We start from the raw sequence: 13,704 nt of genomic DNA, 5'->3' as shown, positions 1-13,704 counted from the left end.
TTTACCACCATTTGCATTTTTGAAAACCTGGAGTCAAAACCAAACATTCCACAGTAGTATGGAGCAGGGACATGGGAATCAAATGCTGGGTCACCATTTACCCACTCTGTGAGCTTACGTGCCGCTTAACCTCTCTAAATCTCACTCATAAAATGAAGATAGTAACGGTGCCACCTCACGGGATTGTTACAGGAGACTTAGATGACAAAATACATGTAAAAACTTAACAAGCGGCTAGCATATATGAACGATGAAATAAATATTACTATGACAGCCATCACTATTACTGACAGGACAGAGGCTTGTTGACTGAACTGTGGCCCAGCCATACAATGGAACATTCTACAGGTTTTCAAAAGAACAAGGAAGATTTCTATCAACTGATAAGGAAAGAGTTCCAAGATGTGCAGACAAAAAAGCAAATTGTTAAACAACATTATAGAATGATCCCAGTTATAAATTTTTAAAAATATGTACGTATAATTTATACACACATGTATGTGTGTGCACGCGCGCGTGTACCTACATTTATATGGGCATTTCAGGAAAGAATACCGAGAAACTGGGTAATGGGATTGAGGAGAGAGGGGCATGTTTACGCTTCACTTCACAACACTTAGAACCATACTTCATTCCAGTGAGCAAAATTTCACTTAAAAAAAAAAATAAAATAAAAAGAACAACATTGAAAATTAATTTGCTTACTAAGGGAGAAAAAAAGCACCTTGATTAAAAAGAGTATTGACAAAAGAAAGTTTCCACTGCATTCTAAAACTGGCAGCAGATAGAAAAACCCTGTACATATATTAAAAGAAACAGTCCACTGTGCAAGAACAAAATTTAACTGAGATTCAGGGTTATGTTCAATCCTATCAGAGATCTATTAATTACCGGCTTCTGAAAATATCCACCTTATCTGCAAAGTAAAAGCACTGAGACTTTCACCTTCAGTTTCAAATATTGCTTTTTATTTTTAAAGTACTTAAAAACCTACTGAATTTATACAATATTGACCTAATAGGCAATAGAAATAATACAATTGATTTTTAAATTTCCATCACTTGGTGTTTCATTTTGATTATGTATTTCATTTTTAAAACTTGGGTTAAAAATAACACTGCAAAAAAAACTTGAACATCTTTACATCTCCTCAGATTCTCACTACCACACCACAAAGCAATACAAATTAAAGATCAAAATTCCAACATGAAGCAACTTTTAGAAATAATTTCTGAAGGACAGATTAAAATTACAGCAAGACTTTGCACCATAAAGAGATTTAAAATTCAAAAGACAATGCAACAGCTGAGATTGGCTGAGGGGACATAAGTTCAGAGGCAAAGGGGACCAGAAAGTAAAGGTGAAAAGTACTTTATACGTGACCTTTTCCTCAAAGTTCTGACTAGCATAGAGTATCTTTTTATGACACAGGCAGCCATGCTGAGTGATTTTATTTATCTATTTATTTTTGTGAGTGACAGAACACAAGCAGGGGAAGAGAGGGGGGGGGCACTGAATTCGAGGCAGCCTTCAGGCTCTGAGCTGTCAGCACAGAGCCCAACGCAGGGTTCGAACCCAGGAACTGCAAGATCATAACCTGAGCTGAAGTTGGACCCTTAAACCACCCAGGCGCCCCATGAGTGGTTTTAAAAGAGTGGGTCAGGTGCCTGGCTGGCTCAGTCATTTGAGTGTCTGACTCTTGATCTTTGCTCAGGTCACGACCTGGGGGTTCATGAGTTAGAGCCCCATGTTAGGCTCTGAGCTGACAGTATGAGCCTGCTTGAGATTCTGTCTCTGCCCCTCCTCCGCTCATACACATGCACTCTCTCTCTCAAAATAAAATAAACTTTAAAAATAAAAAATAAAAAAACAGAAAGAAAAAGCATATTTTCCCACACATTGCAGGCAGGAGTATAAAACGATATCATCTTTTTGAAGAGCACTTTGGAATTACCTATGCAAATTACAAATGCACATGCCCTTCAACCCTATGTCTTAACTTTCAGGAGTTTAACAAATAGACGAGGTGCCTGGGTGGCTCAATTGGTTAAGCATCTGACTTTGGCTCAGGTCATGATCTCATAATGTATGGGTTTGAGCCCTGCATTGACTAATGTACATGTACAAGGATATTCATTGCAGCATTCTCTATAGATGAGACAACATAAATGTCCAAAAATTATGAGACAGTCATACAGTGGAATATTATACAGCTGCATAAAATAATTGGGTAGCTCTGTACAGACTTATACAGAACAATCTCCAAGACATGTTGGTTAGTTTGAAAAGGAAGTTTCAGAAAAGTATTATTGTACTGTTTTTGTTGTGTTGTTTGTAAATATACATGATATGTTTGTAAGTACATAAAATGTCTCTAAAATGACACACAAAATCAAGTAACTTTGGTTACATCTAGGGAAAAGAAGTAAATGCCCAGGAGATGGAGAAAGGCTTGCTTTTATAGCGTCTGGACTTTAAACCATTATTTATATGATTATTAATCATCTAGAACAAATCAATTTAAAAGGAACATATTCATGGGGTACGTAGGTGGCTCAGTCAGTTAAGCGTGCACTCTTGATTTCAGCTTAGGTCATGATCTTACGATTCATGAGTTTAAGCCCCATGTCGGGCTCTGTGCTGACAGTGCAGAGGCTGCTTGAGATTCTCTCTCTCTCTCTCTCTCTCTCTCTCTCTCTCTCTCTCTCTCTCAAGATAAATAAATGAACCTTAAAAAAAAAGATCATATTCATACAGAAAAAACTTTCAAATTACTGATTTGGAAGACCTCTCAAGATTTCTTCCAAACTTGAGATTGTATGCTATTCTAATATTTCAAAGATTAATAAAAAGAAATCCTATGCTTATCTTTATTCCTTTTGCAAAATCACTACTTGATAAACAATCATTCCTTGATTTAACAGACTTTTTTTCTCATTCTTAGCACAAGATCCTGTCCTCCTCAACTAAGAGTTCCACCAGCTGAAGCCCACAGCCTTACCCCACACAGCTCTTCAATCTATGCAACAGATGATATCATCCTGGAAGGCTGTATTTTGAATTATAATATAAACAGTAGACATTTATTGTGCCGAAATAATTTTTTTTCTAAAAGATGCTGTCATAATAAATAGTATAGAATTTAGCTGCCTTCTAGGCCTTTTCCTCTCATCTAGTTTAGAAACGAGGACATGTTTATATGAAAAAATAACTACCATGCTAGGAAGGACATTATAGATGGCAAATAAGTAGTACAAATAAGAAATCCCTCAAGAAATTCAAAAGAAAACATCACATCTACTCAGGTAGGCAGGAAAGGCTTCAAAAAAGAAACAGAATCTAAGTTGGGCTTGATGGATGATTCAATTTCGACAGGCAAGGGACTGCACAGTAAGGAACATTCGGGTGGGTTCAGGAACAAGTGAGCAGGCCAGTATGGACAAATGGAGCCGGCAAGTGACAGGGAGTACTCCTAGCTCCTGGAAGTCCAAGTACTCAGTCCCTGATGCCTGTATCCTTCCAATGCCCTGGATTAATTATGAGTCTTTCTAATATTTTCCAGAGAGATCATTTCTTCTCCATTCTTACCACCTCAGAGCAATCCTTCCCTCTGCAAAGATCTCCAAACTCATCCTCCTGTTTCCAATCTTCCCCATCCCCAGTTCGCAGTGCACAACTCATGACCCCCATGATTTAATATACATAACCTACTTACCCCAAACCTGCCAACAGCTAACTACTGCCTACGAAATAAAATCATTATCCTTCTCCTTTGAGGCTTTCTAACATCTGCTGTGCCTCCACCTCTCACTCAATCATTGGACTCACACTCCCTAAACATAATATGCAAATTTCATGCCTATGCCCCTGCCGTTCTCTTTACCTGGAAAATTCTCCTTATTATGTTCTCAGGTGGAGCATACCTGGTTGTAAAGGTTGTGAATACAGTTTTTATAAATGACAACCACCCCCCCACCACTGTTGGGCAGTGCACAACCTCTGCAACCTTCCAAACATGACTTGTTTCCATCCCCTTCCACTTTGAAGGCCAGACTGTATCCCAGAACAGCTCAATTGTTAATCAATTGTGTCTCTCATTCCGACATCACCAATTTGACACCTTTTCTTTAGAAAACAACCAGGAAAAAAGTTACAATATTTGGAATACGAACAGTGCCTTAAACAGCACATACTCAAAAAAGATGCTTGCAAATGATGACAGGATAAGTCAAGAAAGGCAGATTGTGGGTAACCCATAAAGAGCTTTGAAGGACAAGAAAAATGTTTTGGCTTTATTTGGTAGGTGCCAAATATGGTCAGATGATCAGAACGATGTTTTAAAAAGTCTAATTTCGGCAAACACAAGCAAGCAGGGTTTGAGAGACTACTGTCAAAGCACCAGCGTAGAGGCCCTGTCAGTTGGAGGAGGCCTATGGGAGGCTCCCTCTGTGACTTCCAGCCTCCTCAGCTGCTCACTCGTCCTTCAGCTTACCTGTTTGGGATTACAGAGGTTGATTTTCATACCTACACTTGGAGTGTGAAGCTTAAAACTGGGCCATTAAGCCAAGAAAAAACATGCTTTTGCCTGAAATATCTGGGTATCTAGGAAACAGTTCTGACTTGAATAATTATACACATACGTAAAATACATATACACAAATCAAGAATTCCTCTTCTTCCTTCACTTCTTTTGCAGACTCAGGAAGTCTAACTCAATTCTCCTGTTTCCTTTGCTAATGTAGCTTGAACTTTCACTAACCTTAGAATTCCACAATTACTAGTGAATCATTTCAAGGCTCATTGTCCTATGGTTTCCTAAAAGAATCAAGGGCATTTATGTATTTAGGTATATAAACTAATTTCATTGTACTGATGAGTACCAAATAAGTAATTCTTATCTGTAAATCAAAAACTCAGAACCTAATACATTACACACAATTAGTCCACTAATGAATTTCCTTTTAAAGCATGTATCTTGGATTTCATGCCAAGATATCACTATATCGGTAATGGACTCTGTGGTACTAGGCAATTTTATTTACCTCTTACATTAAAAAACAATCTTCACTCTCCAAAGGAAGACTATTATGTGGAACTAATGCACTGTAACATCAAGGCATATAATACCACCGGAAACATGCACATCTCTATCAGGAAAAGATTATCAGGCACAACCTAATTTTAAAAATGAATAGAAGGAGAAAAATACATAAATAAGAAAATAAATATGAATGGACGAGGCATCTTAAAACAGTGTCAAAGGTAAAACAGAATATACAATCTTGTGTTTGTGCCTCCAAGAGACTGTTTCCCTTCAAAGCCAACTTTACTGTTTATTCCTCCAACCAAATATGCAAAATGAACTCACTAGCTCTAAAAACAGAAGTGTGTTATCTCTATTGAAAGGTAAACATGATCTAAGGAAAGATTAAAATATTTTCCTTTTATCCCAATAAAGTGGAAAAAAAAGAAAGATTAACTAGTCCAATAATGTTTCTGGATTTGGGGCAGTTTAAATGTTTCTTCTTTTCCAAGGTAGTGATTTTTTCCCTCCCCACACTGAAGACCCTTCTGAAAGCCACAGTGTGTATCTTTGGTACCAAGCAGTGAACAGGTGCTTTGCTAACTACATACTTTGTGGGAAAAGAAGAGAGAAAAGGGCAGACATCCATTATTTAGAGTCTTTTGTCGTTAATCTCTTTGATAATACAATTCCATTAAAGTACATATTATGTAGAGTGTTTAGAATGTGTGGCCAGTGCATAGTAAACCACATTTCACCATAACAATACTTCATCTTTTCAACCACCAAAAATTGGCAAATAATTCAAACTGCTCTTAGCCCAAGGTTAAATTGTAATGCTAACAATAAAAGTTTAAAGAAATCTAATTAGTTGCTATTTGCTCAAAAGTAAACTAAAAGATGGGAGGCTTGTTTATCTCTACCTGCCCTTCCCCATGCCTGGCGACTCGCCCTCAAGAAGGGAGTCTAGAGGCGCCTAGGTGGCTCAGTCGATTAAGCACCCAACCTCAGCTCGGGTCATGATTTCCCCGTTTGTGAGTTCGAGCCCCACGTCGGGCTCTGTGCTGACAGCCTAGAGGCTGCTTCAGATTCTGTGTCTCCCTTTCTCTGCCTCTCCCCCTCTCTCACTCTGTCTTTCAAGGATAAATACATATTAAAAGATTAAAAAAAAAAAAAAAAAGAGGGGAGTCTAGTGTAAGGACCAGAGCCGCTTGGTCCCAGGTAAATAGGGAGTGGGGAGTGAGGACAAACCCATCCCCTGGCTGGCCCCGCCTGGGGCCCCGCTGGGCCGGGAACCTAGCCTGGCTCGGCAGCCCGTAGGAAAATAGGACGGAGACGGGACCGACGGACGGGACGGACAGACGCGACAGGACGGACGGGACGGGCAGAGAAGCAGTGCGTCCTACCCGGAGGGCTCCCTCCCAGGGCCGGCGGAGTACCTGCTCCGGTCATCCAGGCTGCGGTTATCGGCCGCCGCGGCGCGCCAGTCGGGCAGTGTGCTGGCGCACAGCACCACCATGGACACGATCACGAACACTACCGACACGCTGGCCAGGATCTGCGCGGCCAGAGACGACGTGGGCTCCTCGAAGGTCCGCCGCATGCGCTCGAGCCAGCGCCTGGAGGGGGCCGCCTCGGCACCGCCCGGTCGCACCTCGTCGCGGCCCAGGGCGCCGGGCTCGTCGGCCGAGTAGAAGGTGTAGGTGTCGGACATGCGGTCGTCGAGGCGGCGCTGGCAGCAGTACTCTAGGTGCGCGCCCTCCAGGCCCCAGTAGATCATCTCGTTGTAAAATGAGAGCTCGCACATCCGCGGCGCGAAGCGCAGCTTTCCGTGGCCGCGCACGTAGAGCAGGATGAAGCCGAAGGCCTCCGAGTGCCGGTCGAAGAAGTACTCGTTGCGCTCGCGGTCGTAGTCGTCGCACACCTCCAGCACGTCGCGCTCAGAGCGGCAGCCGTGCAGCCGGCTCACGCGGCGCAGCGGGAAGTCCTTCAGCAGCTCCCGGGACAGCGAGTACCGGGCGCCGCCCACGTTCAGCACCACCGAGGCCGCCCCGCTGCGCCCGAAGGTCATGGCTGGCCGCCCCGAGGCCCCGAGGCCCGAGGCCGCCGCCGCCGCCCCCCCACCCCGGTCGCCGCGCGGGGCCTGCCTGCCGTTGGCCGACGGGGGAGCGCGCCGTCGGGGCCCGCGGGCTGGCCGGCCGGCTCTCGCTGCGGGCTCCGCTCCTGCCCTTCGCCGACCCGGAGACCCCTCGGCTCTAGCCTCCTCCGCGGCCAGGCGTTGCTGCTAGCGACGCTCCCTCGGCGCGGCGGTACCTGCAGGTGGCCGGGGAGTCCCCTCAGGCGTCAGCGCTGCGCCCCGTTGGCTGGGAATGAGACTGTCAGCGCCTGGGGGGGGGGGTGCCCCCCTGCGAGGCCGGGGTGTCCTTTCAAAGCGGCGGCGCTGTGCCCCCCGTGAGGGGCGCGGGCGGCGGGCGGAGGCACCGGTGCGGGATGGCTCACGGTCCCTGGCGCTCCCTCTGGCCGCGGTTCGGGCAACCGCCCCGCCGCCGTCCAGAGGCGAGAGGCAAAGTGAGCGGGTTCGGAGGCGGCGGAGAGCCGGCTCCGCGAGGCGGGGGCGGGGCCTCCTCGCGGTTCCCCCTCCTCGCCTCCCGGCTCAGCTCGGCTCACCTCCCTCCACGCGCCGCCCTCCTCTGCCCACCCGCGCCCGCACCTCCCGGGCCCGCTCGGCTGGGATTCCCCGGCGCCCCGCCCTGGACCTCGGGCTCCCCGCCTCGTGACGCCGTCCTCCCCCTCCGCTCCCGCCCGCTGCGGCCAGGAGTGGTCCGCGGGGCGGGGAAGGGAGCAACGGGGAGCCCCGGGGGTGGGGGCGGCCAAGCCCCGCGGCCGGGGTGCCTGCTCCCGCGTGCCACCCGGGGCCATCAGGATGACTTGGGCGGCCCCCTTTTAACCGCTCCCCCCCCCCGCCAAATGGAGGCGGCAGGAGGGTAAGGAGGGGTGAGGACGGGTGCAGGATTTGAGGAGCGGGGGCAGACGGCGTTTGGAGAGCTTTTTCCAGAAACTCTCCGGAACCCAGCGCAGTTTCTGAGAGCGCCCCAAGGGATTTCTCAAAGAAGGCACCCCAGCAATTGCTTTTCTTGACGACTTGCTTTTCCTCTGGCGGCACGGAGACCCACATACCGCTCTAAAGGCGACCACACACCCCAGCACCCAGGCTCGTTGTCGCCCTCCCGCCTGTCCTCCCGCGGAAGGGAGGGGCCCCACCCCCAGCGTTGTGGGGCGCGGGTCCTAAAAGGGCGCCTACGTGTACCTCTCCTGGACACCCTCCCCCCCCCCCCCAGGACGCTTTCTGTAGAGTGGGGTGAAAGTCAGGAGAATCGCTCTGCCACTGGCAAGAACACAATTTTCCCGTAGCCTTCATCTGCGCCCTCCTTTTCATAATGTCTTGATTTCCCCTGTGCACCCCCGAGCCGGCTGCAGCACTGGCTCTTGGAGCTTGAAATGCCCTTTAAGGCTCCTCAGAGCGAACTGCCCTGCCTTCTGGTCGAAGCGCAGGGAGTGGATTCCACTTGGCAGGGATTATTTTAAACTGCTACCTGCAATTCACGCGACATCCGACACCGGTAGCCCAGCCCGCGCGGTGCCCGCCAGAGGCGAAACAGGTGAGTTGTAAGGCAAACTGTTCAATGCAAAACAAACACTGGAATTGAAAATAAGGATGGGGTAGGGGTGGGGTGGGGTGGGATGCGGTCTTCTGACCGCCGAGTAACCCAGCTGGTTACTGGGAAGGGTTTTACTTTGCCCTTCACTTTTCATAATTTTGTAGGATTGTCCCGTGCCCACTAGAGGTCACCATAAAGAGTCATTTTGCCCTGATTCTAGTGTGGATTCAGCTAAAAAAGCAAGACACCTACAAATTCAAGTGCCTATATCCCTCCTCACAAAGTAAAATCCCTCTGGGTGGTTTCTTAAAGAATGGAAATCTCTATATGTTGTTTATCCCTTGACTTGGCTAATTTATCTTAAAAGCACTTAATGTGATTAAAGGCTCAAAAACAAGAGTTGTTTGTTTGCAAAGTAGCTACTAAACCAGGAAAACATCCTGAAGGAAATGAGTTTCAAGATAGATGGTTTCAAGAGGTGGTGGTCTTGTGCTGGCAGAGAGAAAGAGCAGAAAAGCATTCCAAATAGAATCTCAGATGTAAAGGATTAAAGTCTGTAAAGAAAGCTAATGCATTTGCTTGGCTCAAAGGAAGGGGATCTCAACTGCAGAATTTAGATTTCAAACTCGAAGTAATGGGATGCCTGAATGTTTTAATAACAAAAATGGCTTGATGAAAGCTTCATTCAGGAAGGTTCTTTTGCCCTTCAATTTATTCTAAGGAGAAGACCATTTCTGCCACCCAGGAATGGGAACCCCAACCCAAATCTTTGTAGATGAGGAAAAGCCAGTTCTTTCTTTTCCCTTTTTTTTTTTTCTTTTTTGAGGCAGTGTCAGTTCTGAAAAACACTGAGACCAAGGACTCAGCAAGGCTTGGAAATGGTTTGTTATAGGATATGAGAATGGAGAAAAGTTTGCGGATGTGAGCAGAGAGAAGAACCTGGCTTCATTCCAGCAAGAGCCAATTCCTCAGGGAGTTGTTGAAAATACCTTCTAGAAGCATCACAGCAACAGAACAACTATTTTGTTGATTATTTTCTCCAACGTTACTATATCTATTTCCTGTGTTCTCTATCTAAAATCCCTTTAAAGTCTGTTGACTGAACCAGTTGGAGAAATACCACATTTTAAATTAAATTTGAGCTTAGAAAACAAATTAATTTGATGATAATATAATTTGTGCCTCCTAGGTATATTTTCATAAAATTTCTTAGAGAGGTAGGTTTAAATAATTTCATTTGTTTCAAGAGTAATGTGTTTATTTGATTTTAATATCATCAACCACTGCTGCCGCAGCAATACCCAAATCATGTTCTTTTTCTCCCCCCTCAAATCACGTTCTTAAACAAAACAGTAAGATGCAGAAATGATGGGCTTGTCTCAATATAATCCAGTTTAGAAAATATTCTTAAAAACTATGTTCTTAGAATTACTAAAAATTCTATTCCTTTGTACTTTCAAAAGACTACTTTGAGAATCATTTCATCTAAATTCTTTTCGGGATTCTGGATGATATTTAGGGCTTTCATAATATAAATCTTTAGAATGCATTAAAATTTAAAGGCACCAGGCAGAATTTTAGAGTTTGAAAGAACCAAGAGATTGTCTCGTCAAAATTTATCAACCCATTATTTAGGGAGGAGTAACAAGATGTCAGAGATGTGGCTGTAACTTGCCTAAGGTTCCCCATAACAGCATAATGGTAGAGCCCAGGCTGGAACCGAGTTTTCTAGCTCCAAACTCTGGTCACTCGATCTCCAGGGCCTGTCTTCCTGCCACAACCTTCCGTCTGATCTCTCCATGCTCCAGTTCTTTCCTTCCTCTGTGAATCCTGTATTATGCCACCAGACAGCTCTTTCTGTTCATTTTGATCAAGCCATTCCCCAGTTCAGAACCTTAAAAGACTATAGATCTGTGGAATTACAAGTTGTCTAATAACGAGTCTGAACTGGTTATTAAAGCCCTCCCTAGATTGAAATTCTGGCTGCACAATTTATTTGCTAAGTGATCTGGAACAAATTCTTTGAGCCTCGGTTTTGTCATCCATAGAATGGAGAGAATGGTAGCTTTATCATAAGGTGACGTGAGGATTAAGAGATCATATGAGGGTGTCTTACAGCTCAGGGCATGATACTAGAAAATTCACTTTGTGTATGCTTCCACTAGCCCAGTCAAGCCATGCTCACTCTTATTCCTGTGTTCTAAATAAAAACAAATGGATTCATCTACAAATGTGACCAAGCAGGGGCGCCTGGGTGGCTCAGTCGGATAAGCGTCCGACTTCAGCTCAGGTCATGATCTCGCGGTTTATGAGTTTGAGCCCCGCGTTGGGCTCTGTGCTGACGGCTCAGAGCCTGGAGCCTGCTTCAGGTTCTGTGTCTCCCTCTCTCTTCTAACCCCTCCCCTGCTCACATTCTGTGTCTCTCTGTCTCTCAATAATAAATAAACATGTAAAAAATTTTATTTAAAAAAAATGTGACCAATCACAATAGTAACCTAAAACATCAAAAATTCAGTGAAACGTGCTGCCCCTCATACTGCTGAGTCTGAGTGGAACACACATTCCTCTATCACTTAGCATTGCACAACTAGTTGTGCTCCGGGACTCTGAACACCCTGCCCCAAAGCTTTATAACTTGAAATACCCTGTGGGCACTATCAGTCTTTGCTGCTTACTTATTGACTGCTTTGAAAAGCTCTCACTCTGCTGTTATTTCTTATTTCCAAGTGTTTATGGTTACACCAGCTTATTTCTCAGCATCTGCAGAATCAGTGGATGCTTTAAAAGGTCAGTTTTTTGGGGCACCTGGGTGGCTCAGTTGGTTGAGCGTCCAACTTCGGCTCAGGTCATGATCTTATGGTTTGTGAGTTTGAGCCCCGCGTGGGGTTGGGCTCTGTGCTGACAGCTCAGAGCCTGGAGCCTGCTTCAGATTCTGTCTCCTTTTCTCTCTGCCCCTCCCCACTTGTGCTCTGTCTCTCTGTCTCTCAAAAATAAATAAATGTAAAAAAAATTAAAAAAAAAAAAAGGTCAGTTTTTTGAACGGAAACATAGCCTTCCAATGTCTTTAATTTTATATAAAAGAAAGACTCTAATGACTTCACCTACTATGCACAGTTACCCAAGTAGAAGATAAAACTGCAATTTTTAATAAGTTGCCCTCAAAACCGTCTCACCACCTGAACCCCGTTCTTTTTTTTTTTTTTAATGTTTATTTATTTTTGAGAGAGACAGAGCATGAGTAGGGGAAGGGTAGAGAGAGAGGGAGACATAGACTCCGAAGCAGGCTCCAGGCTGTGAGCCATCAGCACAGAGCCCAATGCAGGCTTGAACCCATGAATCATGAAATCACAACCTGAACCGAAGCTGGACACTCAGCTGACTGAGCCACCCAGGCTCCCTGACACAAACCCTGTTCTTAACCCTGTTCTTAAACCCTGTGGTGAGAAGCCACCAGAGGGATTTTCACCCTCACCAGTGTCCTGCCTTATTCTCTGCTCCAGGACATTTTATGCTCTTAAAGCATAAAGGAACACTATCTTCCTTAAATCTCCAGCTTTGAGAAGATCACTGTGTAATCATTATAAGGGGAGGCATAATTTTACCTCCAGCATTTTAGGGTTTTTGACTGGGCCTAAGAATTAAGCTGATATAGGACAAATTAATAGAGAAAAGCATACAAATTTAAGTTTTATGTGACCTAGGAGCCCTCGTAAGAAAACAAAGACCCGGGGCACCTGGGTGGCTCACTTGGTTAAGCGTCCGACTTCGGCTCAGGTCATGATCCCATGGTTCGTGAGTTCAAGCCCCGCATCAGGCTCTGTGCTGACAGCTCAGAGCCTGGAGCCTTCTTCAGATTCTGTGTCTCCCTCTCTCTCTCTCTGCCCCTCCCCTGCTCCTGCTCTTGCTCTGTCTCTCAAAAATAAATAAATGTTTAAAAAAACTTAAAAAAGAAAATGAAGACCCAAGGAAGTAGCAGAACCTAAATGCTTTTTTTTTTTTTTTGAGGGAAAGAGAATCTTAAGCAGACGCCAATGCGTGAAACCCAACGCAGGGATCGATCTCATGACCACGAAATCATGACCTGAGCAGAAATCAAGAGTTGAATACTTAACTGACTTAATCACCCAGGTGCCCCACTTAAATGCTTTTATATCGGTTGAACAAAGAAAGGCAGTTACGGAAAAGTAACTAAAATATATGGGGAGGCTAAAGGAAGACAAATTGTTTTGACAAAGTCTGCTTGTACAGAACTCTCTCCGCTTCAACTTCTCTCATCCTTGATGATAAAAATGGTACTTAACTCCTAGTATAGGGAAGACATCTTCCATATGGGGGTTTCATCTGCTTTTAGAAAGAAAAGGGGGAAGATCAGAGCACCCTTCTTGTACCTGATGTTTTTGTAAGTGCTTTTAGCTCAAAGTGATCCTTATGCCAAAGTGGCATATTTTAGAGTGGCATATTCTGCTACCCTTCAGCATTAACAGCAAAAACATTGTTGGTGCCTTTTACAGAATGGCCCTTCTCCTTTATCTTCACCCAACCCTCATTCCTATGCTGCTATGTTGGATGGTGGTATAATGGCCCCTTCTCCCCACTACCACTCCTTGCCCCTTGCTGCTTACCGTAACCGAGAGCCCTTACTGTGTGGCACCACAAGCTCAGCTTTCCACAAAAACCTCTTCCTCTAACCCTCACTTTCCAAATAAGGAAATGAGGCTTCAAGAGGTTGGACTTGCTTAAGGACCCACAGCTGCTAGGAAGCACTAGCCCCAGTACGGAAACCCAAAGGCCATGCAGGGTCTCCTGCCTACCATGTTATCTCACCACTGACTCCCCTCTCTACCAAGCATCAAATACCCCTGGGGAGGGAGGAACGATTTTGGTTGATCCAGAGACAAGAATCTGACAAATCTTGAAGGGGGTCATTCTACAAGATAGCTAATCTTCAAAGAGTCACCTTCAGATCCTGAGATATTTAAGCAGGAGAGGATATAATGTCTGATACTTGCTTCAAAATAATCA

General features: G+C 45.1%; 2 protein-coding genes across 6 annotated transcripts in view; one reads left to right on the top strand and one right to left on the bottom strand.

Moving 5' to 3' along the window:
- Window positions 1–7,720, bottom strand: part of KCNG3 (potassium voltage-gated channel modifier subfamily G member 3) — a 61,961-nt gene extending 54,241 nt beyond the window's left edge. The window contains exon 1 of one of the 5 annotated variants that reach the window (XM_053200994.1): window positions 6,430–7,720. In XM_053200994.1, the coding sequence (XP_053056969.1) occupies window positions 6,430–7,094 (665 nt within the window). In that variant the 5' untranslated portion in view covers window positions 7,095–7,720. The remainder of the gene's footprint in view (window positions 1–6,429) is intronic. The other 4 variants (XM_053200993.1, XM_027033652.2, XM_027033656.2 and 1 more) reach the window with 4 other exon arrangements.
- Window positions 7,721–8,379: 659 nt separating this feature from the next.
- MTA3 (metastasis associated 1 family member 3) overlaps window positions 8,380–13,704 on the top strand; it is a 217,509-nt gene continuing 212,184 nt past the window's right edge. Inside the window, exon 1 of the mRNA XM_027033646.2 lies at window positions 8,380–8,682. The gene's annotated coding sequence lies outside the window, so the exon portion shown is untranslated. The remainder of the gene's footprint in view (window positions 8,683–13,704) is intronic.

This window comes from Acinonyx jubatus, chromosome A3 (genome assembly GCF_027475565.1).
Source record: "Acinonyx jubatus isolate Ajub_Pintada_27869175 chromosome A3, VMU_Ajub_asm_v1.0, whole genome shotgun sequence".
Lineage (NCBI taxonomy): Eukaryota > Metazoa > Chordata > Mammalia > Carnivora > Felidae > Acinonyx > Acinonyx jubatus.
The sequence above is the reverse complement of the archived record's forward strand: the minus strand, read 5'-3'. Positions and strand labels throughout refer to the sequence as shown.